Source organism: Xenopus laevis, chromosome 9_10S (genome assembly GCF_017654675.1).
Source record: "Xenopus laevis strain J_2021 chromosome 9_10S, Xenopus_laevis_v10.1, whole genome shotgun sequence".
NCBI classification, from domain to species: Eukaryota; Metazoa; Chordata; class Amphibia; order Anura; family Pipidae; genus Xenopus; species Xenopus laevis.
In genome coordinates, this window is record NC_054388.1 from 36,973,703 (window position 1) to 36,990,906 (window position 17,204).

The following is a 17,204-nucleotide window of genomic DNA, read 5'->3' on the forward strand; positions in this document are numbered from 1 at the left end:
GCGCAGTTGTTTACTCGCTTACTGAAGACCCGGAAGATGCCTGCGGTGAACTCTGATGCCTAAATCTGCAACGAGGGCTGAGTATAAAGTTACGGGCATTTCCCCGGGGGGGGGCAGCTAGGCTGGGGGGGATGGAGGCGGGTCTATGTGGGGAGGGGGTTAGGGTTTTTTTGGTAAACAATTGAGTTCTTCAAGGACAGGACCCCAATGCGGCTAAGCTTCCTGACAATCCCTAATGTGCACATCTGAATGATGCTCAAGTTAAGATGGGGGGACACCTACATTCCTTCCCCAGCATGCCTTTCTTAGAAAAACAGTTGCCTAGGCAGCACTAGATTCAAGGGGCATGCTGTGGCATGAAAAGTCTCATTTGATTAAAGTCTCTGTAATTAGCAGCAGGGTCGGACGCCGCGCATGTGTGCATGTAATTTACGGCACGCAAGTGGTGCCATCTGGAAAGCGGGCGTGGGTCTGGGCCAGCGGAGCCCAAAAGAGCCAGGCCCAGTCCGACCCTGATTAGCAGAGTCAGTTATACTGAGCTCTGCATAAACAACCCCAGTCCCTCCAACTCTTTATTGTGACTGTTTTGGTTACAGATATAAAAATTATGAACTAGGATTACCTTTGCACTGGTTATCTCATTATCTACTTTGCAAGAAGAGTTGTTGCAAGGCAACCCTACCCAGGGCCCACCGGGGCTGCTGCTTCTCGGCTTCCATACTACCCCACCGACCGGTGAAGACGTGTTGGCCGGGCCCTCTCCCCACGCTTATCTTTTTTCCTGTTTGCGGCCGCAACCAGGGGCCAGGTGGGAGGGGCTGCTCCAATGGGGGCCCACCGAGTTTTTTCCCAGTGTCTGTCGGCCCAGTCGACCCTGTATACAACTGGCATGTATATCCATAATTTTGTATCTGCTCCACCTAATGCCAAGTGCAAAAAATGGACATTGACAACGCAATTCTGCTATATCCAGAAGCCTAATTGAATATTTAGTAATGCAAGAAATTGGATCATTTTAAGTGTGTTGGGATTAAAAATAATAGCAGCTGTGTATAAAGAAATAAGAAATATTTTTGTTTCTGCTGTGGAAAGTGAAGTTTTAAAAAACATTTGGATAGGAGTCCTTGTGAAATATTCAGTATTTTGGAATCATGTTTCATGTAAATGCTTTCAAAACATACTACATTTGTGAACCTGGGGAAGCGCTGTTTATCAATTATATTGGTTTGGTAACCAACGAATAAATACTATTTGAGAAAAAAATATTTTTGGTATGTTAGGTATCAGGTATAAGATCTACAACTGGAAATGCTTGGGGCATTACATAATATACCTCAAGGCTAAAAAAACAAGTTGAATTGATGAAGAGGCTCTAAGAGGAATATGGTACTTTTTTACAGAAATTACATGCAGACCTAGGGAAAATAAGTAATCTTATATTTTAGTGGGTTTATAACAAATTGCACCATTTCAAGAACTTTACTTGTCATTGATCTTCAGAAATACTACCCCTTTCTTCTGTCTCTCTGATTGGACGTTAAGTTTCATCCTTTCAGCAATTGTTTCATTATTCTAGCTTTTGTGAAATCCTTTCTGTTCAACAACCGACAATCCCCGCTATTTGCTTTTTGATATGTGACACAGCCTTGCCCTCTTGTTTATTATTCATATTAACATAAGACTCCAACATAGTCCATCTCCTTAAGTATGCTGACAATGTTTTTGGGGCCAATGAACTTGATACCATTTTAATGATTTCTTCTGAATAACCCTCTCAATGTGTTTCTGCCATTTCTTTCTGAAGGGCTCCTCTTCTGGGGCTAATTGTCTGAAGACATCTAGACCTTTCTCAACCCACATAATAGGCCAGTATGGGTATACCATGCCCCCCGAGGTAAGCTCCAAGCCTCCAAATACAATAAACCCTAACACACTTCTATATATTTAATAGCATCAATATCTACCCAGTCCTCTTGCCAACAAGACCCGCTGTTAAAATTAAATGTAGGGGGGGGGGGGGTGCTGCCCAGAGAACACTCTGAATTCCTGCTTGGTGTATTTTTTTTATTTTTAGTTGTATTCAGTTGGGCATAACAATTGGTCTGTGGACTGGGAATTACCATTTCCACCTGTATCTTTCATACACCATTTCATTGTGGGGTCGACTGCCATTTTCTGACAGACTTTATCCTCATAGTTGAACCACGCCACACGCCTGTAGCTCCAATAGGCTTCCAGTATTATAATAATTTGCTTAAAGGAGACATTTTGTGTAAAAAATAAGAATGTACCAGTGCATTCTACTCATTTAGATATAGAAGAATTGTGCTTTAAAAAGTCGTGTTTCAGGCTGTTTTATTGAATTTTTCTGCAAAAACCCTAATAATCCCTCCCTTCTCTTCCACTTCCCGCTCCCTGAATTCCCAGGCTGTGCAGGGGAGCAAGCGACTCTCAGTTCACTGCACTGTAGGACAAGAACCAATCAGCAGCTAGCAGGACCTGATAGGGAACTGAAGCCTGTCTGTGCTTGTGTGACTGTAGGGATCCGATTGGCTGTCCCCCTCCTACTGTACTTCTAGCAGAGACCATTAGGACAAGCCCACCCCTCATTTGAAACACCGACAGGGACCAGAGACAGGGACTCCATTAATGGGGCTATTTTTAAAGATAATTTTAGCACCATGAAAAACAACACCAACTGCCTACAAAATTAGCGGTTTTTCAACTTTCCTGTTTTTAGAGGGACAGTCCCTCTTTTGACAGCTCAACCCAGCAGTCCCTCGTTTGTACTGGAAAGTCCAGTTTTTCTCTTCACTGAACAGCCAGAAAAAGAAACAATGTCTCTAAAGCTGGCCATAGACACAAAGATCCGATCGTACAAATCCTCGATTCGTACGATTTTCGGACCGTGTGTGAAGAGTCCCGACATTTTTCTTCCCATGGAGATTGGTCGTTTGGTCGATAGGTAAGTTAGGGTTAGTGGCAGGTCGGTACATGGGGATGTCCGATTGTTCGAGGATTCAAACGATCGGATCTTTGCATCTATGGCCAGCTTAACTTAATTGGCTTTTTGTCAGAGAGCCCAGAACAGCCACAGCTGCAGATAAGATAAATTTGTAACAATTTTGAGATAAGCAAATAAGTCATTGTAACAATATAAGATAACAGGTTTCTTGGGAGAGGTTAGGCTCACAGCTTAAAGGGCAATTCACCTTCGTTAGCAAAACTATAATAACTGTAAAAAAAACAAAAAAACTTTCCTAGCCTGCCAAATTTTGTTAAACGAACATGGTAATTAGGGGTTGTGGCCACAACAATGGGCGTGGTCAAACAACTTTTGCCGCACTGCAACTTTTTTGTCCCTCTTTTTATTTCCAAAATGTTGGGAGGTATTTTTTTTTTTAATTGATCCTGTATGTCTCCTTTAAAGCCTGGGTGTGAGTTCCAGGTTCTTATGGGTGAGGATATTGGAAAGGATGCAGAAGGCATGGAGCCAGAGGAGGTGCAACCCATTTGTTGTGTCTCTCTTGGAGAAAAGAGTTGTGAGCTGTGTGTGTGTGACAGTAAGAGTGTGTGTGAGAGCTTGTGTGTGTGTGTGTGTGTGTGTGAGTGTGTGTGTGTGAGTGTGGGTGTGTGAGTGTGGGTGTGTGAGTGTGGGTGTGTGAGCGTGGGTGTGTGAGCGTGGGTGTGTGAGCGTGGGTGTGCGAGCGTGGGTGTGCGAAGGTGGGTGAGTGGGTGTGTGAGAGGATATTGGAAAGGATGCAGAAGGCGTGGAGCCAGAGGAGGTGCAACACATTTGCTGTGTCTCTCTTGGAGAAAAGAGTAGTGAGCTGTGTGTGTGAAAGTGTGTGTGAGAGCGTGTGAGCGTGTGTGTGAGAGAGTGTGAGAAGATATTGGAAAGGATGCAGAAGGCGTGGAGCCAGAGGAGGTGCAACACATTTGCTGTGTCTCTCTTGTGTGTGTGTGAGAGTGGGTGTGTGTGAGAGCGTGTGTGAGCGAGTGTGTGTGAGGATTTTGGAAAGGATGCAGAAGGCATGGAGTCAGAGGAGGTGCAACACATTTGCTGTGTCTCTCTTGGAGAAAAGAGTAGTGAGCTGTGTGTGTGTGAGTGGGTGTGTGAGAGTGGGTGTGTGAGAGTGGGTGGGTGTGAGAGTATGTGTGTGAGTGGGTGTGTGAGAGTGGGTGTGAGAGTATGTGTGTGAGTGGGTGTGTGAGAGTGGGTGTGTGAGAGGATATTGGAAAGGATGCAGAAGGCGTGGAGCCAGAGGAGGTGCAACACATTTGCTGTGTCTCTCTTGGAGAAAAGAGTAGTGAGCTGTGTGTGTGTGAGAGTGTGTGTGTGTGTGTGTGTGAGAGAGAGTGAGTGTGTGAGAGTGAGCGTGTGTGTGAGTGTGTGTGAGAGAGAGTGAGTGTGAGAGTGTGTGAGTGAGTGTGTGAGATAGAGTGAGTGTGTGTGAGAGAGTGAGTGTGTGAGAAAGTGAGTGTGTGAGAAAGTGAGTGTGAGAGTGTGTGAGTGAGTGTGTGAGATAGAGTGAGTGTGTGTGTGTGAGAGCGTGTGTGTGTGGTGTGTGTGTGAGAGAGAGAGTGAGTGTGTATGAGAGAGTGTGTGTGAGAGTGAGTGTGTATGAAAGAATGAGTGTGAGTGAGTGTGAGAGAGTGAGTGTGTGAGAGAGAGTTTGTGAGAGAAAGTGAGTGTGTGAGAGAGTGTGTGTGTGAGTGAGTGAGGGGGGAGCTGTCAGTATGACAGAATGCTCTGTGACTGAATGCGGCACCCCCTTCCCTCTATTCTCTATAGGAGCGGATGGTAGTGTAGTTAGGGAGCCGGTGAGCTCTCACTGCAGGTTTGCTCTGCTTCTTCATTTGAACGCTGCCTCCTTCCTGTTTATCCTCCTCCTGACGTGACCCGACCCAGCTGTGGACGAAGGCACGCTAATGGGGGAATGGTTTCTTCTTCTTCAGGGGGTTGCCGGTGATTGGCTCCTGCACTTTCTCTGCCTCCTCCAACACACAGTCCTGGGAATCTGCCGCCTCTTCCTTTTCCTGTCCGCACAGCTGGTAGATCCCGGCAATGGTTCCCGGTCCTGCTTTTCTCTGCTGCCATCAGCTGTCAGCTCTCTCCCTGCCTCCGCCAACTTGGAGAACCTCCTGACAAAGATGCGTCTTAATACCAGAGCCTGTCACGTGTCAAGGCGAGTAGGCTGTCAACTTCCCAGGGAAGATTTATACCCTTATAAGGCCCTGCTGCTGCCGCTAGTAGTCATGTAGTCCCTTGCTCCAGTCACAAGCCATTGTACCCTCTTCATCCCCCACAACAAACACTCACAGAAAATGTAGATGTCTATTCGTAAATATTGTGTCCCTAGTGGGCAAATGATGAGGAATTATTATACTGACTGAAGGACTTCCCATATTCTCCATTAAACACCTCAGGAAACTCACCTGGGGGAAATAAGTTACAGAGGACTTTACACCAATGAATACAGGGTAATAAAATGAATTCCCTGGGGAAGTGAAGACTAAAACAGAATAAGGCTAGAAATGCTGTATTTTGTAAACGAAACATAAACATGAACTTACTGCACCACAAGCCTAATTAAACAAATGAAAGGTGGACACAGGGGGGTCACCATCTTGTAACTTTGTTAAACATCTTTGCAAGACCAAGACTTTGCACATGCTCAGTGTGCTCTGGGCTGCTTCCGCTCCTCTTCAGAAAAGGCGACAGGATGACAATTCATCGTGCAGTGCTGGATTTCTCCTCCCTGGCTATCGCCCATATTCAACTGACAGCATGTGAAGGAAGAGCAACAAGGGACACTACCACCACCCGAGCGGTTCATATATTACTGATGAAATGCCCAGTTTGCGCTCGCTGAAGTGAACACACTCATTGCCCAAGAACACAATCCATGGAAGTCGACAGATTGTGAATGGGTTGACAAATCCTAAAGCCTAATATTAGCTTTATTTATATTCTAATTAGCACAAAACAGAAAAGGGCAAACTGGGCATTTCATCATTAATATATGAACAGCCGCATCAGACTGAAGGATGATCTGTAAGTCACACCCAGTGAGCGGTGCTAAAAATGGCAAACTTTGGACCGATTGCAATATATGCCCATGAGAACCTTACCTAGGGAGGACTGGGCATCGCAGCTGGAGAGAATCCCTGGGGCTTGAGCGCCCCTACAGACTATGACGACAGAAGGCGTGCAAGGGAGAATGTGTAGCCTGCGGAGGGAGCAGAGGCCGAACCGGTGACGCTACCTCCCCCTCCTCCTGCGCTGCCGGACACCTGGGAGCTAATGTGGAGCCAATGGGGAGCCACCAACCTCGCCATCCTCTGTGGCAGCCGCTTACGGTACATGAACACTCCAGGCTCGGTGTGGCAGCTGCAAGGCATGGGAACACACCCCCTTCTCTCCGTTCACTTGTTCCTGTGCTGCTGCTGCTTGGAATGGCCCGACCAATACCTAGTTGGTGTCACTGTGCCTCAGAGCTGTGCCTGTACTGCTCGGGTGATGGTAGTGTCCCTTGTTGCTCTTCCTTCACATGCTGTCAGTAGAATATGGGCGATAGCCAGGGAGGAGAAATCCAGCGGCACACGATGGATCGTCACCCTGTCACCTTTTCTGAAGAGGAGCAGAAGCGGAGTTTCGGTAAGTTATTTCCGAATAATGAGGTCCTGTGTTGTCATGTAATCTAATGTGGATTTTATAGTTTTTGTATTGTTTAAAGGTGAAGGAAAGGATTGGTGCACTTGGGGGTACCAAATGTTATGCACCCCTAAGTGATTGTATTGACTTACCTGAAACCCCAGGCTGGTGCTCCTATCAGCAGAAAACTGCACCTGCCCAGGGTTATAAATGAAGGGAGAATTTCACTGCATACAGTCAGGTTTCTTATAAAAACGGTATACATTTTGTAATTAAAGTATATTGAAGATGAGTAAAAATGGGATTTTATTATTTTGCCTTTACATGCCCTTTAAGGATTTCTGCCAACTTTTGCATTTTTTTTTTTATAATATTGCTCCAATGAAGTCCGTGTTCAGTCATGTCCAGTCCCAGGCAGTCTCCCTACCCTTGCGTTCTACAAGCAAGAAGGTATTTATAAAGACATATATAAAAAAAATAAGAACAAACACAAGAATAGCGATAGACTAGCAGCAACAGTTGCTAGACATTTGGGTTTGGGAGAATAATAGTCTTAGCCTTCTTTCTGTCTCATTTTAGCATTGCTGTTCTGCTGCTGGACCCATCCAGAAAAAGACATCACTATAACTGAAGGATGGAGAAATCTAAGGACCCATTCCTCACGGTGAAAATATACTTTTCTGCAATACAGAGGGAGTAACAGCTGGGTGGTTATTTTGTACATGTTGTATTTTTCATGTACTAATGTCAAATAAAGGGACGGAAAGACAAAATCACTAAGGGGTACAGTATGTAGGCATCACCCATCAATTAAATCACAAATAAATATTTTCCATAGTTTACTGTTTTTCGGAAGAGAAGCACTGGCACTGGTCTATAGAAGTGCCAACATCTTTCACGGATTATTTGAACAGATCTAGGTTTGTGCATGCATACTATAACTATAAGTCAGAAAAGATGGCGGCAGTGAAAGCACTGCTCCCAGGGAAATCTTATCAATTTAAAAGGCACCTATCAATGGAAAATTCTTCCACCCCAGCTGAAGAAACAGACCAAAAACCAGTTGGGGAAAACTATATTGTTTTACCCAAAAAGTGCTTGTGTCTGGGAAACATGCTCATTATTCACGTGTGTCACAAAACATGGCCATTTGCTTAGGGAGCTCGCTCACAGTGTGTGCTGCATAGCACTGTTTTTGGACATAAGGCTAATGCCAGACAGGGTTGAAAATCATCCTGCTTAAATACGCAGATTGAGACAGCCCCTTCACTGGAATTAGCATCCTGTCCTACCTGCACACAGAGCAATTGTATTAGCCCGGATGCTGGCACATGTAGCTGATTTCAGTAAAGAAACACAGGAGTTTATATTTTCGAGCTGAAATCAGCCACAATGCCAGCACCTGGGCCAATACAATTGCTCTGGGTGCAGGCAGGACAGGATGCTGATGCCAGTGCAGGGGCTGATTCTCGGCCTGCAGAAATTGAAAAAAGTCTATATGGCACAGGTTTAATAGTAGATAACAGATAACACCATTATGTTCTACAGAGCTTATCTGCTGTGTATCGTGTGCGTGAATGGCTGCCCACATTGCTACACAGCAGCTTGTTTATATATACTATATTAGTGTTTCTAAATCAAACACACCCGTTTTACTGCACACTGCATTACATTTTTATTACTTTAAAACACTTTCATGTTTTGATGTTACTTTAAGCAGCCCTGTCTTGCATTAGTCTAATAGTATTGTTTCCCCCAATTGGAGTGCAGCAGATAATCTTGCTCTGATAACTACCCTTTGACATACAGTTAAAGGACATGGAAATTCAATTTTACAAAGAGTGACAAAATGTTAGACATACACCCTAGTTAATCATGTTTAAACAGTTACTGAAACTTGTAGCTGACTGGTTCATCCACCCTGCTGTTCTTTAAATGGGATTCATTTCATTTCAGATACAAATAAACTCTGAGCAGGACTGGGAGTATATTGAAGACAAAGATTTGTCATCCTCAGATGGCAATGAAGATGCTTCCCCATTGGTTCCCTCAGGTAAATGTTTGTTTCTGTAGTTGAACACGCATATATCTATCTATCTATCTATCTATCTATCTATCTATCTATCTATCTATCTATCTATATATATATATATATATATATATATATATATATATATATATATATATATATATTAAAATATATATGGAGTTCTGCCCCCTCCTTAACTTGTAATTCCGATTGGGAACCCCTAGGGCAGCCAGCAGCATAGTTTAGGAACAACAGGGTTAACTCTTTGTGTAAATGTTTGGTAATTTACACAATCTTTAAACAATGATATGACACAGATAGTAATATATATTATTTGCAGATAAAAAGCTCAGCCTAACACATATAATAAATACAGCCGTGCTGGCTGTGGTGTACCCCCACCTAGTACAATTCAGCAAACACACACATACATATGCACTTTATTTGCTTTTTCTTTTTACCTTATAACGTTTATTTTTCCCCAGTAGCAGTGTGAGTCACACGATTATTTGTATTTTATTTCAGTGACTTTTTTTAATCTCTAGTTTTGCTATGCTTATTGTTTGTTTTTGACCAAGAAATATAATTACCCAGTAACACTAGCAGAATTGGGATTTTGGCCACAATCTCCCTGGTTTTCTTTATTTTTATATTGCTGTTCATTTTTCTCTTTGTTTGTCGTACTATTGCATTTTGCATTGTGTCGGATTACTAGTTTTTATTTGAAAAATGTTGCACTATTTTCATAAATGGGTTACTGTATGCCACATACATATAGGGTATCATAATGCTCATTAGTCCCGTCCCCCGAAATTTATTTTTATTGTTTTATTTAAACTGTAAAGTGCAAGCTGGTGGTCAGAACTTTTTTGAAACTGTTAAAACAAAGCAAAACTATCCAATGCATTTAAAGGGTTAGTTTACCTTTAAATAGATTTTTATATGTTATAGAATGCCTCATTCTAAGCAATTTTTTAGTTGGTCTTCATTAATTATTTTCAGTTTATGAGTTATATGCCTTTGTCTTCTGACTCTTTCCAGCTTTCAAATGGGGATCACTGACTCCATCTAGAAACAAATGCTCTGTAAGGCTACAAATGTATTGTTATTGCTACTTTTTATTGCTCAACTTTCTATTAAGCTGAGCTCCTATTCATATTTCAGTCTCTTATTCAAATCAGTGCATGGTTGCTAGGGTCATTTGGACCCTAGCAACTCGATTGCTGAAATTGCAAACTGAAGAGCTGCTGAATATAAAGCTAAATAACTCAAAAACTACAAATAATAATAAATAAATAATTTGAAGGTGAACAACCCCTTTAACTTTTAAATAACCCCATGGGTTATTATGGGAAGCAGAACCTGAAGAGTTCAAAATAGATATACATGCCACCGTACACAATAAAAGAAAACCCTAAATCCTAGCTCACTTTGTGGTTTTCTAAATTCAGAAATCAACTAACAAATATCTTCCGGGTCCTAATTCAAAGTACCAAATAGATGATGTTCAAGGCGCCCCTTCATATAAAGGTGCATTAAAAAATCTCAAAAATCTGTAAAAACACAAAAAGCAAATTACTCAAATGTTATAACATCACATTCTGCCCCTCATATTCAATGAGCATCAAATCACTCTCGAAAACTATTGAAAAATATCTTGAATTATGGAAACACAACGAAACGATTTCTACATAAACCTTCCAAATTTCATATGCCATTTTTTTTGGTCTGGTTTCTCTGGTTTTTTGTGCTTAAAAATCCCAACATTTTTACATAATAATATGTAATGGGAAATTGCATCACTGTATAACAAAAAGCACATTTTTTTAACTCCTAGCTATATATTCATTTAATCTGTTTCTGCAGGTTCACAAAAAGAACCTTCAAATCGTGGGCAAGGACGAGGGCACAAAAAGAAAGCCAGATTCACACCAGAGGAGTTGGCTATCGTTGTGGAAGAACTTTCTGCCCACAACAAGCTCCTCTTCACCATTCATCAGGATCCTGCCAAAGCACAGTGTAAAGCCGCTAAATGGGCTGACATATTGAACCGGGTGAATGCTCACCAAGTGACTTTCCGAACCATAGACGACATCAAGAAACGATGGCACGACTTGAGGAAAACCGCAAGGAAGAAGCTTTTTAAGATTAGGAGGGAGCAAGGAAAACCTGGTGGAGTGTCGCCAAGGAAGAAAACTCGACTCACTCGCCTAGAGAAAATGGCCGCCAAGACCATGACACCAAAGATGAGCTATTTTTTCAGTAGTGATGATATATTAGATAGTAATGAAGACTCTGATGTATCATCACATGAAAAGTTGCCTAAGAGTAAGGTCCCTCAAAGAGAGCCATACATGACAAGACGCAAGAGTCAGATGGTCATGACCCAAATCAGTGATGAGAAGAATTCAGAAGCCAGCACATCGTGTAAGTCTTTCACACTTTATTCCATCATTCTCCAAATTCCTTTAAAAGGCAAACTAAAGCCTCAGACCACCCAAACAGCCACTGCTGCTTACAATGGGTATCAGATAGGATCTGTGCCACTGTGACAGAATTCTCTGTTATAAAGATAGCTAGAATCTCAGCCATAAAGCAGGGCAGGACTGCTGTTTACAATGGGTATCGGATAGGATCTGTGCTACTGTGACAGAATTCTCTGTTATAAAGATAGCTAGAATCTCAGCCATAAAGCAGGGCAGGACTGCTGTTTACAATGGGTATCAGATAGGATCTGTGCCACTGTGACAGAATGCTCTGTTATAAAGATAGCTAGAAGCTCAGCCATAAAGCAGGGAAGGACTGTGTATTTTTGAAAAGAGAACCTGAGTAACATGACACATGTTCTACTGTTCAATCACAAACCAATCTGTTTCCACACTTTGAAGCAAATCTATCATTACTGATCAGGTTCAAGGACCTGTAAACCAGTAGGACTGTCAGCAATTGTGTTTTTTTTAAATGTTTTTTCTTAATTGCCCAATTAATTAGGTCTCAGTTCCTATTCTGAAGACATGTTCAATGGCAAAACAGAAATGTCTTCAGAGAGTGCGGCACCTGATAATCACCAGTTGGCACAGAAAGCAACAAATAACCCACCGACTGCCATATCTGTAAGTATTTTGTATGTACAAGCCCGTGCCTCCATTTAGAGGTTTAGACAAATACAGTTCAAAACCTGTGCTTTTCAAACTTGCGATTATTCCGAGGGACCTCCCAATATTCCTAATTCAGAAATTCAAATCTTTCCAGGAAATGCTTTAAAATATGATTACATCCTAGATCTGCCGCCAAACTGTGTATGCTGCCTATACAGGTACAATAAAATGTTCTAAATATGGATTCCAGGGGTCTTCTGGTTTGCTAACCAGTATGCAAACAACTTCCAATGCATGTGCCATATAGAGACTCCCAGAAATAGTGCATATGACCAAGTGGGAATTGGCAAGGCACCTGGGAAAAGTAGGAGTGCCAGTACTACTTGGCCTGGCTCTGCAATACATTTATTTGAAACTGAAAATGCAATGGCTATAAATAACATAACATACAAAAGTAACTGCACATTGTAATGAGCCATCACACTTTTTATGAAATGCTACAAAATTGTGCAAGTCTGTATATTTATGTGTACACTTGAGGAATAGTGTATTTGAGAGCGTGTGTGTATATGTGTATTTGAATGTGCTGGGGGGGGGTTACCTGTCCCCCATACTGTCATGGGAAAACATTTTTTTTCAAAACGCATCTGTTAATATTGCTGCTCCAGCAGACTTCTGCACTGAATCCGTTTATCAAAAGAGCAAACTGGGTTTTTTTTATATTTCATTTTGAAATCTGATATGGGGCTAGACATATTGTCAATTTCCAGCTGCCCCCAGTCATGTGACTTGTGCTCTGATAAACTTCAGTCACTCTTTACTGCTGTACTGCAAGTTTGAGTGACATCACCCCCCCTCCCTTTTGCCCCCATCAGCAGAACAATGGGAAGGTAACCAGATAGCAGCTCCCTAAAACAAGATAACAGCTGCCTGCTAGATATAAGAACAGCACTCAATTGTAAAATCCAGGTCCCACTGCGACATTCAGTTAGCCAGAAAGCATGGCTGCCTACACACCAATATTACAACAACAAAAAAATACACTTGCTGGTTCAGGAATTCAATTTTATTGTAGCGTGAATTATTTGCAGTGTAAACAGTGTAATTTAGAAATAAAAACTACACCATAAAAATTATGACAGAATCCGTTAAGATTATTGTCTGGCTGTTGCACACTTGTGCCTGTTTACAGCGATACTGCCCATTTAAGTCCATGTGTGCATGTTGGTAAGCTGTGTGATTTGTTTATAGAAGATGTGACCTGCTTCGTGGGGATACTTTGTTTCATCTCCAGGTAGAGTCTGAGGGTGACTGGGAGTATGCAGAGGAGAAAGTGGTCATTAAAGAAGAGCGGATTATACGCAGAAGCCAAGCTCACAGTTCATGGGGTAAGACAGTATCTTACGGGGCAACCAGCTAGTTCTAGATTGGGATGACCAAGAACTGCTGCATGGTGATGTAGTTGACTGGGGGGGAAGTGTTCTGTAATAATACAGAGTTTGTGTGGAGCACTCATTCATTAAAGTATATAGCAGTAGGGACCTGCCTCTGCCAACCAACTGTTCTAACAATCGCCATGTTAATCTGCAACACTCTCAATCAAACCCCACTTTCCCTCCCACCTTTGTATAGAGGCCTGACCCCAAGCTTGGGAAGCACTGCTCTTAAACCTGCTGAGGTTATACAGAGTCGGCACAAGTTACCCGTTTCACCTGCCTAAAGTCTATGGGGCAGATTTACCAAACGGTGAATAGGCCGTCGCTAGTGAAAATTTGCCAGAAATCCCATTCACATGGACTTCGCCAACAGGCATAGAGAACAATTCGCTCGTGAAAGAGACTGTCATTGCACAGTTTTGCGCCCTATCGCCAGGTGAATTGTCACTCAGACGAACGATCGTTAATCTGCAAATTCGCTAAAGTACGAATTTTGCCTCTTTCGTCAGTTTCCTTCGCCAGCTTAGACCTGGCGAACTGATAATATGAAGCTACATCCTCCTTAATCTTATGTCCGTGACATCATATCCTGTATGCTGAAAAGTCATAAAAGTTCTAAAAAAAAGTGAGATTGCTTTCAAAACTCCTGATTATTGAACATTTTTGAGTTAACATTTCTTTCCCATCCATTTGAGGGGCATGCCACATTTGTTTTAGTGTGGGCTCATGTCTAGGACATTAGAGGATCACTTTTGTCTTTATTTTGCTTCCTTGGACATTTGTAATAATAAGCGGCCACTTCAAGCAATCTCTAAAAAAGACGTCCATACGACCTATATGTACCTGGCCTATTGAAATTGACCTAAGGGTAAGAGACTAATGAAGTTTCACTAGGCAGAAATGAACGTTAGTGAAAGTTCGCTATGAAATGCTCGCACCGGCGAATTAACGCTAGCGAAACTTCGCCAGTGTTCGGCTACAGAGACGCAACTTTACATTTTATTGAATTAGCCTGTTGGTAATGGATTTACGCTTGATGAAATGGCACAGAGTGTGTCGGAGCCTTTGCTGGTGAAAATTCGCCTTTAGTGAATTTGCCCCTATGTCTTTCTAAGTACTATAGAGCAGAAGAAAGCAAAAATGGTTTATTAATAAACCCAGATCCGCTTCTTATTGGCATGACCCCTCTTTGTCGGGGGTCGCGGTAAAATAAAAATTTAGTGCGTGAGCACTGACGCGCATATGCGTAAACCCGGCACCTCACGAGTATGCACAAACATGACGCGGCGTGCCGGGGGGCCCTGGGGCAGTAGCCCCATTGGGCCCCAAGCCCCCCAGTCTGACCTTGTATAGGTGCACAGGAAGGAACACCCCAGAACAAAAGTGAGTTTGTGGTAGGGAACCTAAACAGTTTATTGTGTGCTAGAGTTTTCTTTCCAAATGTTATCGTTCATATGAAAAAAAAACTGGAGATATCAAGATGGCGTATAAGTTTGTCTCACCCCCTATATTTTTACTGTAGGGGCTTCTGCTGCACAGCCAACACAGGCGATGAGCCGATGGCAGGCCAAAGTGCACAAGAGGAAGGCCAGGTTCAACCCAGAAGAGCTTGCAATTGTGGCCGAAGAATTATCCTCCTATAATAAGCTGCTGTTCCGTGCCCAGCACAACCTGGCAGACGTGCAGCGCAAGGCACACAAATGGGCAGAGATCTTGCGGAGGGTGAATGCCGTAAGCATCACTCACCGGACTATTGGGGATATAAAGAAGAGGTGGCATAAACTGAGGAGAACTACAAAAAAGAAACTCCTACAGATGAGGAGGCAGATGCAAGAGAAGGGAGTGGAAGAGACTCATCTAACAAAGTTCGAGGAGATGGCGGCACGGACAATGACTCCACAGATGATTTATGGAGTCTCTGAAGGCTTGGACATAATAGAAAGTGAGGAGGAGGCACGGGTTTCTCTGATGACCAATGGCTTACAGGAGGAACCTTGTGAGATAAATCATGTGGTTCCCTGTGAGCAAGAAGAGTCTACCAACGAGGCCCAAAATAGCCAGAGAATACTACTAAAAATAGTGCCCACATCCTCTACCAATAGTAAGTCACCTGAACATACAATGAACACTTGTGTGTGTGTCAATAGACTCTTGCATTTCCTCTCATGCATAATAATGTCACAAAAAAGTAGATACTTCAAAAGATATTATCTTTTGGTTGAATTCCTGTCCTTTTAGGTACCTCAGACAGTTTGTACTCTGTGTCAGGCTCCGGTCCACCATTAACTATCAGTTAAATAAATAGTATAAGATTGTGTTACATACAATCCTTGCAGACTCTATCCTGACTGCCTATTCTTGCATTAACATATACCGCCTCTCCGCTATTCTTTATGGGCATGTGCATTTCTTTACATAGTCATGTATATCCCATGGGGGCTACTGCTAGGAAGCACATAAAGGTTAGCTATTTTGTACAGATATCTTGGCAGGTGATCTGTGGTCTATGTTTAAAAACACTGCATATCATTTTAATATGGCTGACCAGTATGTTCCTTTTCTTTCAGATCACATTATTTCTATGGAAGATCCAGAGAGTCCCATTTCTGTTATTGCTTCCCCCGACACACAGCTAGGCTTTATTAGGCATTCACCAACGCCTCCAATGAGAGGACATGAGCCTGTAGAAATAGCCATGCAGCCAGATCTGCTGGCTCACCATGTTGGACAGCTAGTGGAAAGCATTCGGGAACACAATGAACTTTTCCGAAGCCAACGCAGAAATGAACTCTTATTAGAGAGCAGAATGGTCTGCCTGGAAAATGCAGTAAAAACTATGGTCCAGACAAATCATGCGCTAATCCAGTCACAAGCCCAGCACACGCAGGAACTTGGGCATCTGACACAAGCTGTGTGCCAATTGGTGGAGCAGATGGCAACTTCCCCACCAGGAACCTTTCTCCCCAGTGCACACCAAGACCTGGCACCCAGAACAGCGGTTTCTTACCTGCCCCCTCCTTATGATCCATCTTTTCCTCTATGATCTAGGATTTTATCGTTCGGTATACAGAATAGGCATCCTCCATATTTGTATCCACATTTCTCTATTCTGTTCCAACACATTTCGTGAACAATTGCCCAAAAGGCAACTATCATATCTGCTGCTACAGAAAATATAAATATATACTACCCCCTATTTTCTGTATTGTCGCTAACTGGAATTGGGACGTTGGCCCCAGACTAGACATAACAGGGTATATTTCTAATTCTGAACCCACTTTAGCTCTCTTAAAAGCTCTTAAAGGAGACATTTTGTGGAAAAAAAAAAGATAAGAATGTACCAGTGCGTTATACTCATTTAGCTATAGAAGAATTGTGCTTAAAAAAGTAGTGTTTCAGGCTGATTTATTGAATATTTCTGCAAAAATCCTAATAATCCCTCCCTTCACTCCCTGAATTCCCAGGCTGTGCAGGGGATCTGGCGGCTCTCAGCTCACTGCACTGTAGGACAGGAACCAATCAGCAGCTAGCAGGACCTGATAGGGAACTGAAGCCTGTCTGCTTTTGTGACTGATTGGCTGTCCCCCCCTCTTACTGTGTTTCTGGCAAGAATCGTTAGGACACCCCCTACCCCTCATATGAAACAGGAACCAGTGAACATCTATAGGGAGCTCCAATAAAGGGGCTATTTTTAAAGATATTACTTTTTAGCACCATGTAAAAGCAACACCCACATATTACTCATAATTGCCTACATAATGTTTTCACTTATCCCATATGTCTCCTTTAAAAGAACATTCCATTTTGGCCACATTGGCACTATATACAAGCTTTCCCCATGTCTGGTCTGTATAAAGCTCTGTGTGAAAGTGGTGATGCTACGTTCCACCTATGTCTCTTTTAGGCAAATATGTTCCAAGGATAGAGAATGTAAGTTGGGTGGCACGATGGCTAGTCACTGTTCAGTGCAATATATTGAGCAC

General features: G+C 42.6%; 1 protein-coding gene across 3 annotated transcripts; it reads left to right on the forward strand.

Annotated features, from left to right (window-relative positions):
* Window positions 1-25: 25 nt before the first annotated feature.
* On the forward strand, window positions 26-16,417 carry LOC108702770. Of its 3 annotated transcripts, XM_041578170.1 has the most exons (10): window positions 26-88; window positions 1,805-1,894; window positions 4,960-5,189; window positions 7,238-7,322; window positions 8,615-8,711; window positions 10,554-11,114; window positions 11,679-11,800; window positions 13,080-13,173; window positions 14,744-15,322; window positions 15,789-16,417. In XM_041578170.1, the coding sequence occupies exons 4-10, from the start codon at window positions 7,293-7,295 to the stop codon at window positions 16,262-16,264; spliced, it is 1,959 nt and encodes a 652-aa protein (XP_041434104.1). In that variant the 5' UTR covers window positions 26-88; window positions 1,805-1,894; window positions 4,960-5,189; window positions 7,238-7,292; the 3' UTR covers window positions 16,265-16,417. The 3 variants fall into 3 exon arrangements, with proteins under 3 accessions (XP_041434104.1, XP_041434103.1, XP_018093925.1); XM_041578169.1 differs by lacking the exons at window positions 26-88; window positions 1,805-1,894 and adding an exon at window positions 7,046-7,108 and having other exon boundaries at window positions 4,669-5,189; XM_018238436.2 differs by lacking the exons at window positions 26-88; window positions 1,805-1,894 and having other exon boundaries at window positions 4,669-5,189.
* The last annotated feature ends 787 nt before the right edge of the window (window positions 16,418-17,204 follow it).

Excerpts from the sequence above, each read along its gene's own strand:
- LOC108702770 (XM_041578170.1), top strand. The coding sequence starts at position 7,293 with ATGGAGAAATCTAAGGACCCATTCCTCACG. Across the intron at positions 8,712-10,553 it reads TTCCCCATTGGTTCCCTCAG|GTTCACAAAAAGAACCTTCA; the intron begins GTAAATGTTTGT and ends CTGTTTCTGCAG. Across the intron at positions 11,115-11,678 it reads TTCAGAAGCCAGCACATCGT|GTCTCAGTTCCTATTCTGAA; the intron begins GTAAGTCTTTCA and ends CCAATTAATTAG.